At 49.0% G+C, this 13827-nt stretch overlaps 1 protein-coding gene across 1 annotated transcript in view; it reads left to right on the top strand.

The window, feature by feature from the left end:
* HAPLN4 (hyaluronan and proteoglycan link protein 4) overlaps positions 1 to 13317 on the top strand; it is a 32417-nt gene extending 19100 nt beyond the window's left edge. Inside the window, 7 exon segments of the mRNA XM_060275236.1 lie at positions 3752 to 3863; positions 4998 to 5059; positions 5061 to 5100; positions 5103 to 5243; positions 5246 to 5359; positions 9726 to 10028; positions 12968 to 13317. Of these exon segments, the coding sequence (XP_060131219.1) occupies positions 3752 to 3863; positions 4998 to 5059; positions 5061 to 5100; positions 5103 to 5243; positions 5246 to 5359; positions 9726 to 10028; positions 12968 to 13317 (1122 nt within the window).
* The last annotated feature ends 510 nt before the right edge of the window (positions 13318 to 13827 follow it).

A 13827-nucleotide genomic window follows, 5' to 3' on the forward strand; every position in this document is an offset into this window, starting at 1 on the left:
CCCAAAATTGGCACTGGTGTGCTGTGGCGTCTCTAAGCTTGAGTACTTGGCTGGAGTCCTCCAGCTTTGAGGCTGCTTTGGGGAAAAGCACCCAATAGGTTTGCAGGTTCCCCTTTAAAACATTTCTCTCCCTCTCTCTCTCTCCGCTCCCCACCCCATTTTTATCCCAACCCTCCTTTCTTCTGCCCTCATTGCAGGCTATCCCCCTAATGCAGTTGTCCTTCTGCAAAACTTCTCTCTCTCTCTCTCTCTCTCTCTCTCTCTCTCTCTCTCTCTCTCTCTCCTCTCTCTCTCTCTCTCTCTCTCTCTCCCCTTCTCTCCCTCCTTTTCTCCCCATAGAAGTCTGCTGACTAAGATTTGACAAACCGAGGAGCCTGCAATACCGTCAGCATTATGCTGATGAACTGGGCTTGGGAAATAGAGGACAAGGAAGAAGGTTGAAAGGTGGGGGGAAACTCAAGACACTCAAGAAGGTGGGTGGGGGCGGGAATCCTCTTTCTCTCCCACCCCCCCACCCCAATTTCTCCTGCATCATCTCCATCTCAACTTCGGCTGAGCTTCTGAGATTTCTCTCTTTTTTGCCCTGGGACGTCCCTCTTCTCAAGGAGAAACAGTGAGTCCTCTTTCCCCCCCCTCTTCCTGCAGGGTTGTCCTTTTTATTTTTAAAATCAGGTTCCGTCCCGGGTCCGTTCCCCCCCCCCACTTGCCCCACATTTCACCTTGATGAAATGCAGTGCTGGCTCTGCTCATTTGGGGTTTTGCTGCAGGATGCAGAGAGAGAGAGGGGGAATCATTTTATTGGCTGAGTTGGGTACCACTTTTTTGCAGGGATGCAGAGCTCTGTAGGATGAAGATGAGCCACATCTTTGCAAAAAGGGGGGGTTTGTGTCGGATAGAGGTGGGGGAGGAGAGAGATCAACCCCCCCCCCCAAATGCAGAAAACGACCACTTAAATTCCTAGAAGTGGGGGAGCACTTACTTTGGAAAACTGTTTGTTTGTTTAAAAGAAGACTCTTCTCTTGCCAAATTTTTAGCGGGCTGAAGCATTTTAGGAGGGCTCTGTGGGATGCTCAGAGATGTTCATAGTTAGGGCATCCTCTCCCCTGGCAGAGTTGGGTACCACTTTTAAAATTATATTTGTTTGCTTTATTTCTGCAAGGCGTTCTATCGGATGTAGTGGAAAGGAAACTGTATCCCTGGCTGATTGGGGGGGGGGGGTTAGTACTGAAAATGGCCCTTTAAAAAGACTGTTTTTGCCTAATAATAATAATAATAATAATAATAATAATAATAATAATAATTTATTTATACCCGCCCATCTGGCTGGGTTTCCCCAACCACTCTGGGTGGCTTCCAACGGAAGTATTAAAATACAATAATTTATTAAACATTAAAGCTTCCCTAAACAGGGGTGCCTTCAGATGTCCTCTAAAAGTCTGGAATAATAATAATAATAATAATAATAATAATAATAATAATAATAATCTTGAAGGGAACAAATAAAGTGATAATTTATCCTTTTCTCAGAGATCAGAGTTCGGAATCTTCCTTCCTGACCCCGCTTCTAAAGGGACGGAATAATAATACTAATACTTATTATTATTATTTCTTGGCCACAACAGGAGGTCAGGAGAATTTTGTAAATCCCTTCTGCTTTGTGTCCTTGTGAGGAAAGGATGCTCCTTTATATGGGTTAAGCAAGACAGAATCATTTCTCGTCTCTTGAGCAAAGTCTTGCCTGTCTGCCAGAGACTTCAGTATCATCTGCAACCTGGGTCTTTAACCAGCAAACTCCACCCCCTGAGGCCCCCTGCTGCTTACCTGCAATCTAACTCCAAAGGATGTAGGAAGTTGTTTTTATACCCTTAGACAGGATGTAGATATATATATCTGTCTCACCTGGAGATGCTGGGGACTGTACCTGTGCTCCACCTTTTAAAAATGAAGTCAAGGTCTCAGTCCTCATTGTTCTGGCTTTAAACAGTGACGCTGGAAGGTGGCTTATACTGAATCAGGCAGTCTCGCTTAGTATTGTCTATTATTATTACTATGGTATTATTATTATTATTATTATTATTATTATTATTATTATTATTATTATTATACTGCCCATGATGGATAGCTCAGTTCAATCCAATCCAAATAACTTTATTGTACTAGCCGTTGGCCAGACAAATCTCAATCAAAAATAAATACAAGCAAAAGGGGTGTCGTGCCACAAAGGGTGGTCTCTATTTCTCCCTTACAGTTCACGGTTATATTGTCCCAGGGTCTCTTTCTGATCTTTTTGGCTGCCAAAGCAAAAAGGGCAACATTAAGAGTCACTGAAGTGTTTACATCGCCAAGAAGCCAATAGGACCTTTTCTGCCAGGCAGAGGATAGCCCAGTCAGTAGAGCATGAGACTCTTAATCTCAGGGTCACGGGTTCAGCCCTATGTTGGGCAAAGGATTCCTGCATATTGCAGGGGTCAGACTGGATGATCTTCATGGTCCCTTCCAGTTCTATGATTCTATTCAATAAATTCCCACCCACCTTGGGGCGGGGGAGGGTTTAGCTTAGTTGGCTAGAGCATGGTGCTGATAACACCAAGGTTGCAGGTTCAAATCCCCATATGGGACAGCGACATATTCCTGCATGACCCTCAGGGTCTCTTTCAACTCTACAATTCTATGATCTATAGGTGTCTGTGGAGGGGATATATTGACTGAAAATGTCTAGCAAACCACTTTGGTAGTAGAGGGCATTCAGCAAGCAAGCCCACATGAGAGTGATGTGAGATTGAGGATTGGAGTGGTCATTTTGTGATATTATGGCAGTGGACAAAGCTGTATTGTAACTTTGAATAAATGTTACTTTATTAAAAGGATAGTAATTTTAAGAAAACCTCCTCCCTAGGGTCCCAGGGTGGGTTCTGGCAATGTTAAAAGCAATTTTTTAACTTAACAGCCACAAAAGGTGACATCTAATAAAAATAACAAGAGCATCTAGTGAAAAGGAACAAATGTTCGTAAAACTGCTTATATTATATTTAGATTTCCAATCTTTCAGTGTTATAAATCTATGCTAATGGGCAGCGGCTCTCTGGGAGATGCTGCAGATTGAAGCTTGGACGTCCTGCAAGCAAGGAGGGGACTCTGCATGCTTCTGAATAAAGGGCTGACTGGGGGGGGGCTTGCCTTACCTAGTGCCCAACCCTGGGAGCCATCTAGAATCATGGAGTTGGAAGGAACCTCAAGGGTCATCTAGTCCAACCCCCTGCAATGCAGGATGCCAGACTCTTTTATTCTCTCAAGGCTGCCTCCGAAAACTCCGGCAGTCTCTTGCCAGCCCAGGGTGGATCTGCTATGAAAGTAATGAAGTTTAAGCTTCAGGGCTCCTAATCCCAGAGGGGGGGCCCCAAAAGCAACTTATAACTATAAAGCATCGGAACTTTGTTTGCACGCCAGTGACTTTGACATGTGAGATCATCCAGTCCAGCAATTTTAATCGAAATCTGAGATGTAGTCGTTAATGTTTTTCACAAAAATTGTGCTGATCTGTCTTGGACCAACCCCGCTGAAGAAGGCGAGACTGGTTGCCCAAACCTCATTGCCAAGGGGCCCCCATGACACTTCAGGCTTCAGAGGCCCCACAAATGTAGGTCCGCCAAGTGTTCCAGCCCAAAGCTCAACCGCCTTGTTTGCGGACTCCAGAGTTGGTTCTACAAGCCCAGGCTCCTTGCCCATCATCCGTCTCTTCTTTCCTCTACAGATGTTCCCTGCGAGGGCTGTGTCCGGCACCTGCCTCCACCTGGCCATCTTCATCCTCTGCTTCCAGCTCGCGGCCCCTCAAAAAGGACGGAAGAAAGTTGTGCATGTCTCAGGTGCGTGGCACATACGTGATTCGGAATGAGCTCCCCGGCGGATTCATGCAATAGGCTCCAAAGCACTTCGGCCTTGTACAGTTAACCCCAGTTCAGCAGTTGCCAAAGCAGTACCTGGGGGCACAGGGGTGCCCTTGAGGTCTTCCTCTGGTGCCCACGAAACCTCCACACACACTTCCTTGTTTGTAAAGCAGTGAAGGCGGTTACCCTACTCTCCCTCGAAAAGGACATAGAGTTGAAGGGGATAGTGATCTCTCTGGCTTTTCAGGGCTCAGTCTGGGGAGAAGGGACCTAGCTCCATAAATTGACATATTTGCCCACCCCTAAACCGGGATCAGCTAACCTTGGAATAGCTCAGTTGGGTAGATTGTGGTGCTGATAATGCCGAGGTTGCAGGTTCGATCCCCTTTTGGGACAGCTGCATATTCCTGCATTGCAGGGGGTTGGACTAGATGATCCTCAGGGTCCCTTCCAACTTGACGATCCTATGATTCTAACCCAGACTTTTTATTTTGCCTGCCAATCATGGGGCTTGTGGAGTACAGTCATGCCTTGGTTCTCGAACGCCTTGGTACTTGTACGTTTTGGCTCCCGAATGCCAAAAACTCGGAAGCAAGTGTTCCGCTTTTCGAAAACGAACATCCACTTGAGGGCAGGAAGCTCCTGCAGCAATTGGAAGCGTGCCTTGATTTTCGAACATTTTCGGAAGTCGAACGAACTTCCGGAACGAATTAGGTTTGAGAAAACAAGGTACGACCGTATTCCTGTTCTGTTTAGCTGCAATTCCCATCTCTGCAATTCTATGACTTGCTGTTTTTAAAACATCTATTGTCACTACCATGTATTATTTCATGGCAAGATGTGTTTGACTAACTGCAGAAAACTGGGGCAGAAATTCTGAAAACAAGCGGACGATTTGTAAACGATTAAGTGCGTTAATCATATTTTTATTGATTCATTACTGCTTTTCTTAAGAAAAGGGGGAGGGTCCCAAATCTATTTAAAATCCCCACATATTAACCCAGTTCCGGTATGATGCAGCTCACAGCGCCATCTTGCATCCACCTGTCCTGGGTTCGAAACGCGGGATGCTTAAAAACCCCCAACGAAAACCCTTCTCTTTTCTGCTTGCAGAGGATGACAGTGGTGCCGTCGTGGTGCAGACAGCGCCGGGGAAGGTGGTCACCCATCGGGGCTGGCACCATCATCCTGCCCTGTCGCTTCCACTACGATGTCTCGGCCACGACCCTGACGAGATCCGCCTGAAGTGGACCAAGCTGGTGGAGCCCATGGCCTTTGAGGATGTCTTTGTGGCGATGGGCGTGGAGCGCAGGGCTTTCGGGAGCTACAGGGGCCGCACGGCGCTGCAGGAGGACGGCTCTGGGACGCCTCCCTCATCATCCGGAACGTGACCCTCCAGGACTACGGGCGCTACGAATGTGAGGTGACCAATGAGCTGGAGGACGATGCAGGGGTGGTGAACCTGGACTTGGAAGGTGAGGGGAGGTGGGTGGGTTGGGGTGGTGCCCACCGGCCAGGTCTCCACAACCTCCTGTAAGAGGAAACTGTTGTTGTTGTTTAGTTGTTTAGTCGTGTCCGCCTCTTCGTGACCCCATGGACCATAGCACGCCAGGCACTCCTGTCTTGCACTGCCTCCCGCAGTTTGGTCAAACTCATGTTCGTAGCTTCGAGAACACTGTCCAACCATCTTGTCCTCTGTCGTCCCCTTCTCCTTGTGCCCTCCATCTTTCCCAACATCAGGGTCTTTTCCAGGGAGTCTTCTCTTCTCATGAGGTGGCCAAAGTATTGGAGCCTCAGCTTCAGGATCTGTCCTTCCAGTGAGCACTCAGGGCTGATTTCCTTCAGAATGGATAGGTTTGATCTTCTTGCAGTCCATGGGACTCTCAAGAGTCTCCTCCAGCACCATAATTCAAAAGCATCAATTCTTTGGCGATCAGCCTTCTTTATGGTCCAGCTCTCACTTCCATACATCACTACTGGGAAAACCATAGCTTTAACTATACGGACCTTTGTAGGCAAGTTGATGTCTCTGCTTTTTAAGATGCTGTCTAGGTTTGTCATTGCTTTTCTCCCAAAAAGCAGGCGTCTTTTAATTTCGTGACTGCTGTCACCATCTGCAGTGATCAAGGAGCCCAAGAAAGTAAAATCTCTCACTGCCTCCTATTCTTCCCCTTCTATTGCCAGGAGGTGATGGGACCAGTGGACATGATCTTGGTTTTTTTGATGTTGAGCTTCAGACCAAGAGGAAACTAGTGGGAGATAATAGAATCCTAGATTGTAGAGCTGGAAGGGGACCCTGAGGGTCCTCTAGTCCAGCCCCCTGCAATTCAGGAATTTCAGCTAAAGCATCCCTGACAGATGATAGTCCAACCTCTGCTTAAAAACCTCCAAGGAAGGAGAGTCCACAACCTCCCGAGGGAAACCGTTCCACTGCCAAACAGCTCTTAACACCAGAAAGTTCCTCCTGATGTTGAGTCGGAATCTCTTTTCTTGTAACTTGCAGTCATTGCTTCGAGCCCTACTCTCCAGAGCAGGAGAAAACAAGCTCGTTGCCTCTTTCATGTGACAATCCTTCAGATATTGGAAGATGGCTATCACATCTCCTCTTAGTCTCCTCTTTTCCAGCTCCTTCAACCATTCCTCATCAGGCTTGGTTTCCAGACCCTTGATCATCTTGGTCGCCCTCTTCGGCACACCTTCCTGCTTGTCAACAGCCTTCTTAAATTGTGGCGCCCAGAATTGGACACAGGACTCCAGGTGTGGTCTGACCAGGGCAGAATAGAGTGGTACCATTACTTCCCTTGATCTGGACACTAGACTTCTGTTGAACAGCATTAGCTGTTTTTGCTGCTGCATCACCCTGCCAAGACCCCCCCCCCAGATCCTTGCCACAGGTACCGCTAGTAAGTCAGGTGTCCCCCATCTTATATTTGTGTATCTCTTGCGTGAAAGTGGTGTGGGAATGCCTCTCCTAAGTTGGCATCATTCTGTCCTGCATCAGCATGGCCAGGGAATGCCTCTTCTATGAGGTAACAGCCTGATCCAGCAAGACTCAGAATCACAGAACTGTAGATTCGGAGGGGGTCATGAGGATCATCTAGTCCAACCCCCTGCAATGCATTGGCACTATCAACATCATCCTCTAACCAAATGAGCTATCTAGGCTGACTCTTCTTGCACTCTCACAGGAGGTAAGAATGGATCCTCCTTGTCCGCAGGCAGTCTACCTCCTTGGAGGGTGTGGCGGGGTGAGGGGAGCAGCTGCTGCCTTTACCCCTCCTCCTTATCATAGAATCGTAGAGTTTGGAAGAGACCACAAGGGCCATCCAGTCCAACCCCCTGCCAAGCAGGAAACACCATCAAAGCATTCTTGACATATGCCTGTCAAGCCTCTGCTTAAAGACCTCCAAAGGAGGAGACTCCACCACACTCCTTGGTAGCAAATTCCACTGCCGAACAGCTCTTACTGTCAGGAAGTTCTTTCTAATGTTTAGGTGGAATCTTCTTTCTTGTAGTTAGAATCCATTGCTCTGTGTCCGCTTCTCTGGAGCAGCAGAAAACAACCTTTCTCCCTCCTCTATATGACATCCTTTTATATATTTGAACATGGCTATTGTATCACCCCTTAACCTTCTCTTCTCCAGGCTAAACATACCCAGCTCCCTAAGCCGATCCTCATAAGGCATCGTTTCCAAGCCTTTGACCATTTTGGTTTCCCTCTTCTGGACACGTTCCAGTTTGTCAGTATCCTTCTTGAACTGTGGTGCCCAGAACTGGATACAGTACTCCAGGTGAGGTCTGACCAGAGCAGAATACAGTGGTACTATTACTTCCCTTGATCTAGATGCTATACTCCTATTGATGCAGCCCAGAATTGCATTGGCTTTTTTAGCTGCTGCATCACACTGTTGACTTGTGTCAAGTTTGTGGTCTACCAAGACTCCTAGATCCTTTTCACATGTACTGCTCTCACATGTACTTATCGATTTCCTGGAGGCCCCCGCCTGACCACTGTCAGAGGCAGGATACTGGGGAGGCTGGAACATCTCTGAAATTCTCACCTATCCACATTTCCCTCCTTCCAGCCAGAAAGAGTGGGGGAGCCCCTCCAAAAGGAGAGTCTCTTTCCTGTTACGGATCTTCATAGCCAAATAAGTTGGAAGTGTGTGAGAGCAAGAGAGAGAGAGAGAGAGAGAGAGAGAGAGAGAGAGAGAGAGAGAGAGAGAGAGAGAGAGAGAGAAAGAAAGAAAGAAAGAAAGAAAGAAAGAAAGAAAGAAAGAAAGAAAGAAAGAAAGAAAGAAAGCTGTAATACTACAATACCCTCGATGCTGTAATTCACCCCACCTCGCGGCAGCAAAAGCAACCCAATTCTCTCTCTTGTTGGGATGTTTTACGAATCCGCCAGCTGCTATCATTCTTCCTGGTTTTTATTAGCTTCTGACACCGAAACCTGCAGCGACAATGAAAGTCAATAAAAGCAGCATTAAAGCACCCCAGAGACTCTCAAACAGGGGAGGTGGAGGGAAGAGGAGAAAGAAATCAAGGGGAGGAAGACAGGACCCTCAGTGAGGGTGTGAGCTGCAAACAGAAAGTGGGGGGTGGGGGGCTATTAGCTGTCTTTCATCATGCATTCCTGTGGGGTTGGGGTACCTTTTAAACCTGAGGGCCACATTTTCTCCTTGAGGATCCTCTGGGGCAACATCTCATAGCAGTAGGCAGGGCCGGAGGCAAAAGTGGTTGGAGCAACTGGTCTCAGTTAGTTAATCACTGAATATCTATTTGTCTTGCAAAAATGGGGTTTCCACAGGCTTGGTAGAGTGGCAGGCGTAATGAGCAGAGCAGCTCATTCCCTTTCGCCCTCCTCCATGGAAATTGGTTGCCAATAATCCCCATCTCCCCACAGACATCTATGCCCCCTCCACTCCTGGTCCTCCGCCCCCCCCCCCAAGTAATCTGTGCTTGTGCCTGCATGCAACAAACCTCTCCTCTGCCCTTTTCATGCCTCTCCTAGTCCTGGGAGACAAGCAGGGAGGGGATCTTGTTGCAGCAGGAGGGGGAGACGCCTGTGCCTCTTCACCATCTCTGCCTCTTGGCCTCCCTCCTCTCCTGCTGCAGATTCTGTACTCAGAGCCGTCTTTCCCATTGGGCTTACTGGTGCGTTGTGCCAGGGCGCAGGCCTCTCAGGGGCCCCCCAGTGAGTGGGGGAGCTGCGCTGCTTTGCCAGCGGCCTCCCCTTTCCCTGCACGCCCGCCAGCTGCGCCCTGTCAACCATATGGCTGGCAGACGTGCAGCTTCCTTCCCAAGCCCCTGCGGGAGGAGAGCGATCCCCGCGTAGGCTTGTGGAAAGGTCGACAACTCTGGGAAACTGGGGTGGGGTGGGGAGGCGCCAGAGAGATCTTTGCACCATGGCGCCGGATATGCTTAAGATGACCCTGTCTGTACTTCTCTGCTACAGACTCAGAAATGTAAAGTTCCTTCCTATTTCAGCATGCTATACTTCTGTTGATGCAGCCTAGAATAGCATTTGCTTTTTTTGCTGCTGCATCACCCTGTGGGCTCATGTTCAGCTTGTGGTCCACCAAGACCCAGAGATCCTTTTCACATGTCCTTCTAGTAAGCCAATACCATTCCCTCCTGGGAGTGGGAAATGCCTCTCCTTTGATCAGGGAGGGGGAACCAGCATGCTTCAGCAGTCAGGGTGATGATGGGAGCCGGAGTCTAAGAATGCCTGGAAGGCCTTGATCTGCTCTAGAGGGCTGTTCCTCCTCCTCCTCCTCCTCCTCCTCCTCCTCCTCCTCCTCCTCCTCCTCCTCCTCCTCCTCCTCCTCTGCTTCTCTTTAGGGGTGATCTTCCCTTACCATCCCCGCCTGGGGCGCTACAGCCTGAACTTCCACGACGCCCAGCAGGCGTGCCTGGAGCAGGATGGGATCCTGGCTTCCTACGACCAGCTCCACGAAGCCTGGCTTGAGGGAATGGATTGGTGCAACGCTGGCTGGCTGCAGGACGGCTCAGTACAGTACCCCATCTCCAAGCCGCGGGACGAGTGTGGGCGGAAGGAGACCCCCGTCGGGGTGCGCAATTACGGCTACCGCCACAAAGACGACGAGCGTTACGACGCCTTCTGCTTCACTTCGAATCTGAACGGTAAGGGGGCGCCCAGTGTGTATACATTTTCAGTGGCTGTCCAAAGTTCTAGAACCATAGAATCACAGAACGGTAGAGTCGGAGGGGCCCCAAGGGTCATCTTCTAGCCCAACCCCCTGTGATGCAGGAATTGCAGCTAAAGGATCCCTGCTTAGCTGCCCATGCAAACTCTGCTTAAAACTCCCCCCGTGATCATTCGTCCCACTGTCAAAGAACTCTTCCTGTCTAGCGTCAGGAGGGGGGGGACGCACACATTTCCCCTGTCTGCTTTCTTCGAACCATGTATCCTATATAATATTGTGCAAGTGTCTCTGCGTCCAGATTCCCTGTGTCCCTGTGTCCGCACTACTGCGCATGTGCCCCACCGACACAGGGATTGGGCGCAGAGACTTGATGCACACACACATGCGCGCACTCTCCCTCCCCACCCCTCAGCCTACCGTTTCCCTCGCAGTCCTCCTGGCCAGCTGGGCTCAACGGAGTGCCCCGACGAAGCGGCGGCCGTGGGAGGGGCCAATCGGCCCCCCCACGCGCCGCCGCCGCTGAAAAAGGCTGAGTGCTCTAGCGCCCGTTTATTAAACGGGCTGAATGACACTAGTCATTTTATAAACTTCTAGGATTCATCGCTCCTCGCACCCCTCCGAAAAAAACCTCAGAGCAACATTTAACCGATTGCTGGCCTTTTCCGCGTCCCCAGAGGACTAGGCAAGGAGGCAGTAATTCAGCTCTGGGTGATTGATGAGCCTGTGGGGGTTTGTCCAAAGGCGTAAATTACTCTTTGCTGGGAGGGTCTGCGGGGGGGGGGGGTTGGCAGGAGGGGGGGCTTCATTTGTGTAATCAGGGGCAGGATAAATAGCCCTGGATCAACTCGGAAATGGAGTGCCTCTTGCTGCCTCATCCATCTTCCTGAAGGCAGGTGTTTAATTCTCTCATTGGACTTGGCAGCATAAAAATGGAAGGTTTTTTTTCTGAGGGGAAGAGTCAAGATACATCCCACACATGTGTGTGGGATCTAGGCAGCAAACCCTGATAGCTCAGCTGGTAGAGCATGAGATAATAATAATAATAATAATAATAATAATAATAATAATAATAATAATAATAATTTATTTATACCCTGCCCTCCCCAGTCAAAACCGGGCTCAGGGCGGCTAACACCAATAAAATTACAATAAGACATAAAAGAAAAGAAAACAATTAATTAAAATACAGATTAAAATACAATATTAAAATTTAAAATGCAGCCTCATTTTAAGTAGTCCATAAATCCAAACCATGAGGGAGGAAAACACAGGGGTCAGACTAAGTCCAACCCAAAGGCCAGGCGGAACAGCTCTGTCTTGCAGGCCCTGCAGAAAGATGACAAATCCCGCAGGGCCCTGGTCTCCTGTGAATGAGTGTTCCACCAAGTTGGGGCCAATTCTGAAAAGGCCCTGGCGCTCATTGAGACCAATCTAGCCACCTTATGGCTTGGGATCTCCAGAATATTGTTGTCTGTGGACCTTAAGGTCCTCCGCAGGGCATACCAGGGGAGGCGGTCCCGTAGGTACGAGGGTCCCAATCTCAGGTCATGGGTTCGAGCCCCACATGGGGCAAAAGTTTCCCGCATTGCAGGGAGTTGGGCCAGATGACCCCCGGGGTCCCTTCCAACTCTAGGATTGGTGGGCACTAAGGTTTTTCTCCTGCTCATTGTTGGCCTCCATCCGCTTGGAGACACACTGGAGTGCACCTCCGGGGGGGGGGGGTGAAGTCAAAAAGCGCTGCTTTGCAGCACTGAAATGAGCTCTTTCTGCTCTGCCAGGAAAGTGAGAACACCTGCTAAATCTGAGCTCCAGGCTACATTTTAAGCTAGGCTTAAGTACAGTATGTCTTTGTCACTGAATTACCATTTTTAGCCTGCCTGATGCAAGTTGCTGTTTCAGTTACTCTCTGACAATTATTCCAAGTGAGTAAATGCTCTTTCTTTCTTTCTTTTTAACCTTTTGAAAGACAGTTTGTGTGATTATTGTTTTAAGGAGGACAAAAGGGGGAAATACCAGGAGAATCCAGTCTGCCTTAAAGTTAAAAGAAAGGAGATTCCGACTAAATATAGGGGGGGGGGACTTTCTGATAGTAAGAGCTGTTTGACTGTGGAATGTTCTCCCTCGGGAGGTTATTGCCTCTCCTTCCTTGGAAGTTTTTAAGCAGCGGTTGGGTGGTCATCTGTCAGGGATGCTTTAGCTGAGATTCGTGCATTGGACTAGAGGACCCTTGGAGGTCCCTTGCAACTCTTTGATCCTGAATTACTTAATCTAAAAGGCTAATTTTAAGTAATCCAAGTAGATTTAGTAGATTACTAGATCTACTAAACTAGATCTAAATAGATTTGGATTAAGTAACTTTAAATAATTCTAAAATTAGGGACTTAGGGAGCTGGGTATGTTTAGCCTGGAGAAGAGAAGGTTAAGGGGTGATATGATAGCCATGTTCAAATATATGAAAGAATGTCATATGGAGGAGGGAGAAAGATTGTTTTCTGCTGCTCCAGAGAAGCGGACATGGAGCAATGGATTCAAACTTCAAGAAAGAAGATTCCACCTAAACATTAGGAAGAACTTCCTGACAGTAAGAGCTGTTCAGCAGTGGAATTTGCTGCCAAGGAGTGTGGTGGAGTCTTCTTCTTTGGAGGTCTTTAAGCAGAGGCTTGACAGGCATATGTCAAGAATGCTTTGATGGTGTTTCCTGCTTGGCAGGGGGTTGGACTGGATGGCCCTTGTGGTCTCTTCCAACTCTATGATTCTATGAAAATGCACTCTGTGAACTCACAGACGCGAGGAAGGATAATATCCAATCAATATATCCTCTGCTGGCATCTATTCGCATCCCAACACCACTCAGCTCGAGAATCGCTGCTCTAACCACTGCACCACATTGCCTCTTCCCCCTCTTCTGCCTCCCAGGCAAAGTCTACTTCCTCAAGACCTACCGCAAGCTGAGCTTCCCGGAAGCCGTCCAGGCGTGCAAGAAGAACGGAGGCACCGTGGCCAAAGTCGGCCAGCTCTACGCTGCCTGGAAGATCCAGCTCTTGGACAAGTGTGAGGCTGGGTGGGTGGGCGACGGCAGCATCCGCTACCCCATCGTCAACCCGAGAACCCGCTGCGGGGGCCACGAGCCTGGCGTCCGCAACCTGGGCTTCCCCGACAAGAAATACAAGCTCTTTGGCGTCTATTGCTACAGAAGTGCTAGCAGTGGGGGGTCCAAGAAGGCTGCTAAGGAGGGAGCAGGCAAGTGGAAACCTTTGCAGGTATAAAGAAGGTCGGCTTTGAACGGATACGAATCCTTGCATCTCCCTCCATCTTCCAGCCTCGAGGGACTGGTAGGGTTTGTCCTTGACCTTCCTTTGGAGAAGGAAACAGGTCCGCTGTGAAACATGCATTTGCTGGTCGAAGAGTCCCGGAAAACCAGAAGAGGAGGACCGTTCCAGATCCAGCTGATTCTTTGCGGACTTCCAGAAAGCCTGGGAGTCCAAGTTGCACCCAGCTTCTCACAAACCATGACTTGCGATGTGCCCCCCCCCCTGCTCTGCTTGAGCCTTCTTTTCCAAGAAGCCCTGGCTGTTTGCAATTTGCTATTATATTAACGCTTCAGATATAGCTTTTACAAGGTGTGGGTGGGGGTGGGGGTCTCCCCTGCCTTTTGCAAAGAGAAGAGGCACACAGGGAATTGTCGCCACTGAGCATTCAGCAGCCACCTGTCGTGAGGGATCTGCTCCCCCCCCCCCTTATAAACTGCAAAACGAAGACTAATATTTCTTCTTTTA

The sequence above is a fragment of the Zootoca vivipara genome, chromosome 6 (genome assembly GCF_963506605.1).
Source record: "Zootoca vivipara chromosome 6, rZooViv1.1, whole genome shotgun sequence".
In the NCBI taxonomy this organism is placed as follows: domain Eukaryota; kingdom Metazoa; phylum Chordata; class Lepidosauria; order Squamata; family Lacertidae; genus Zootoca; species Zootoca vivipara.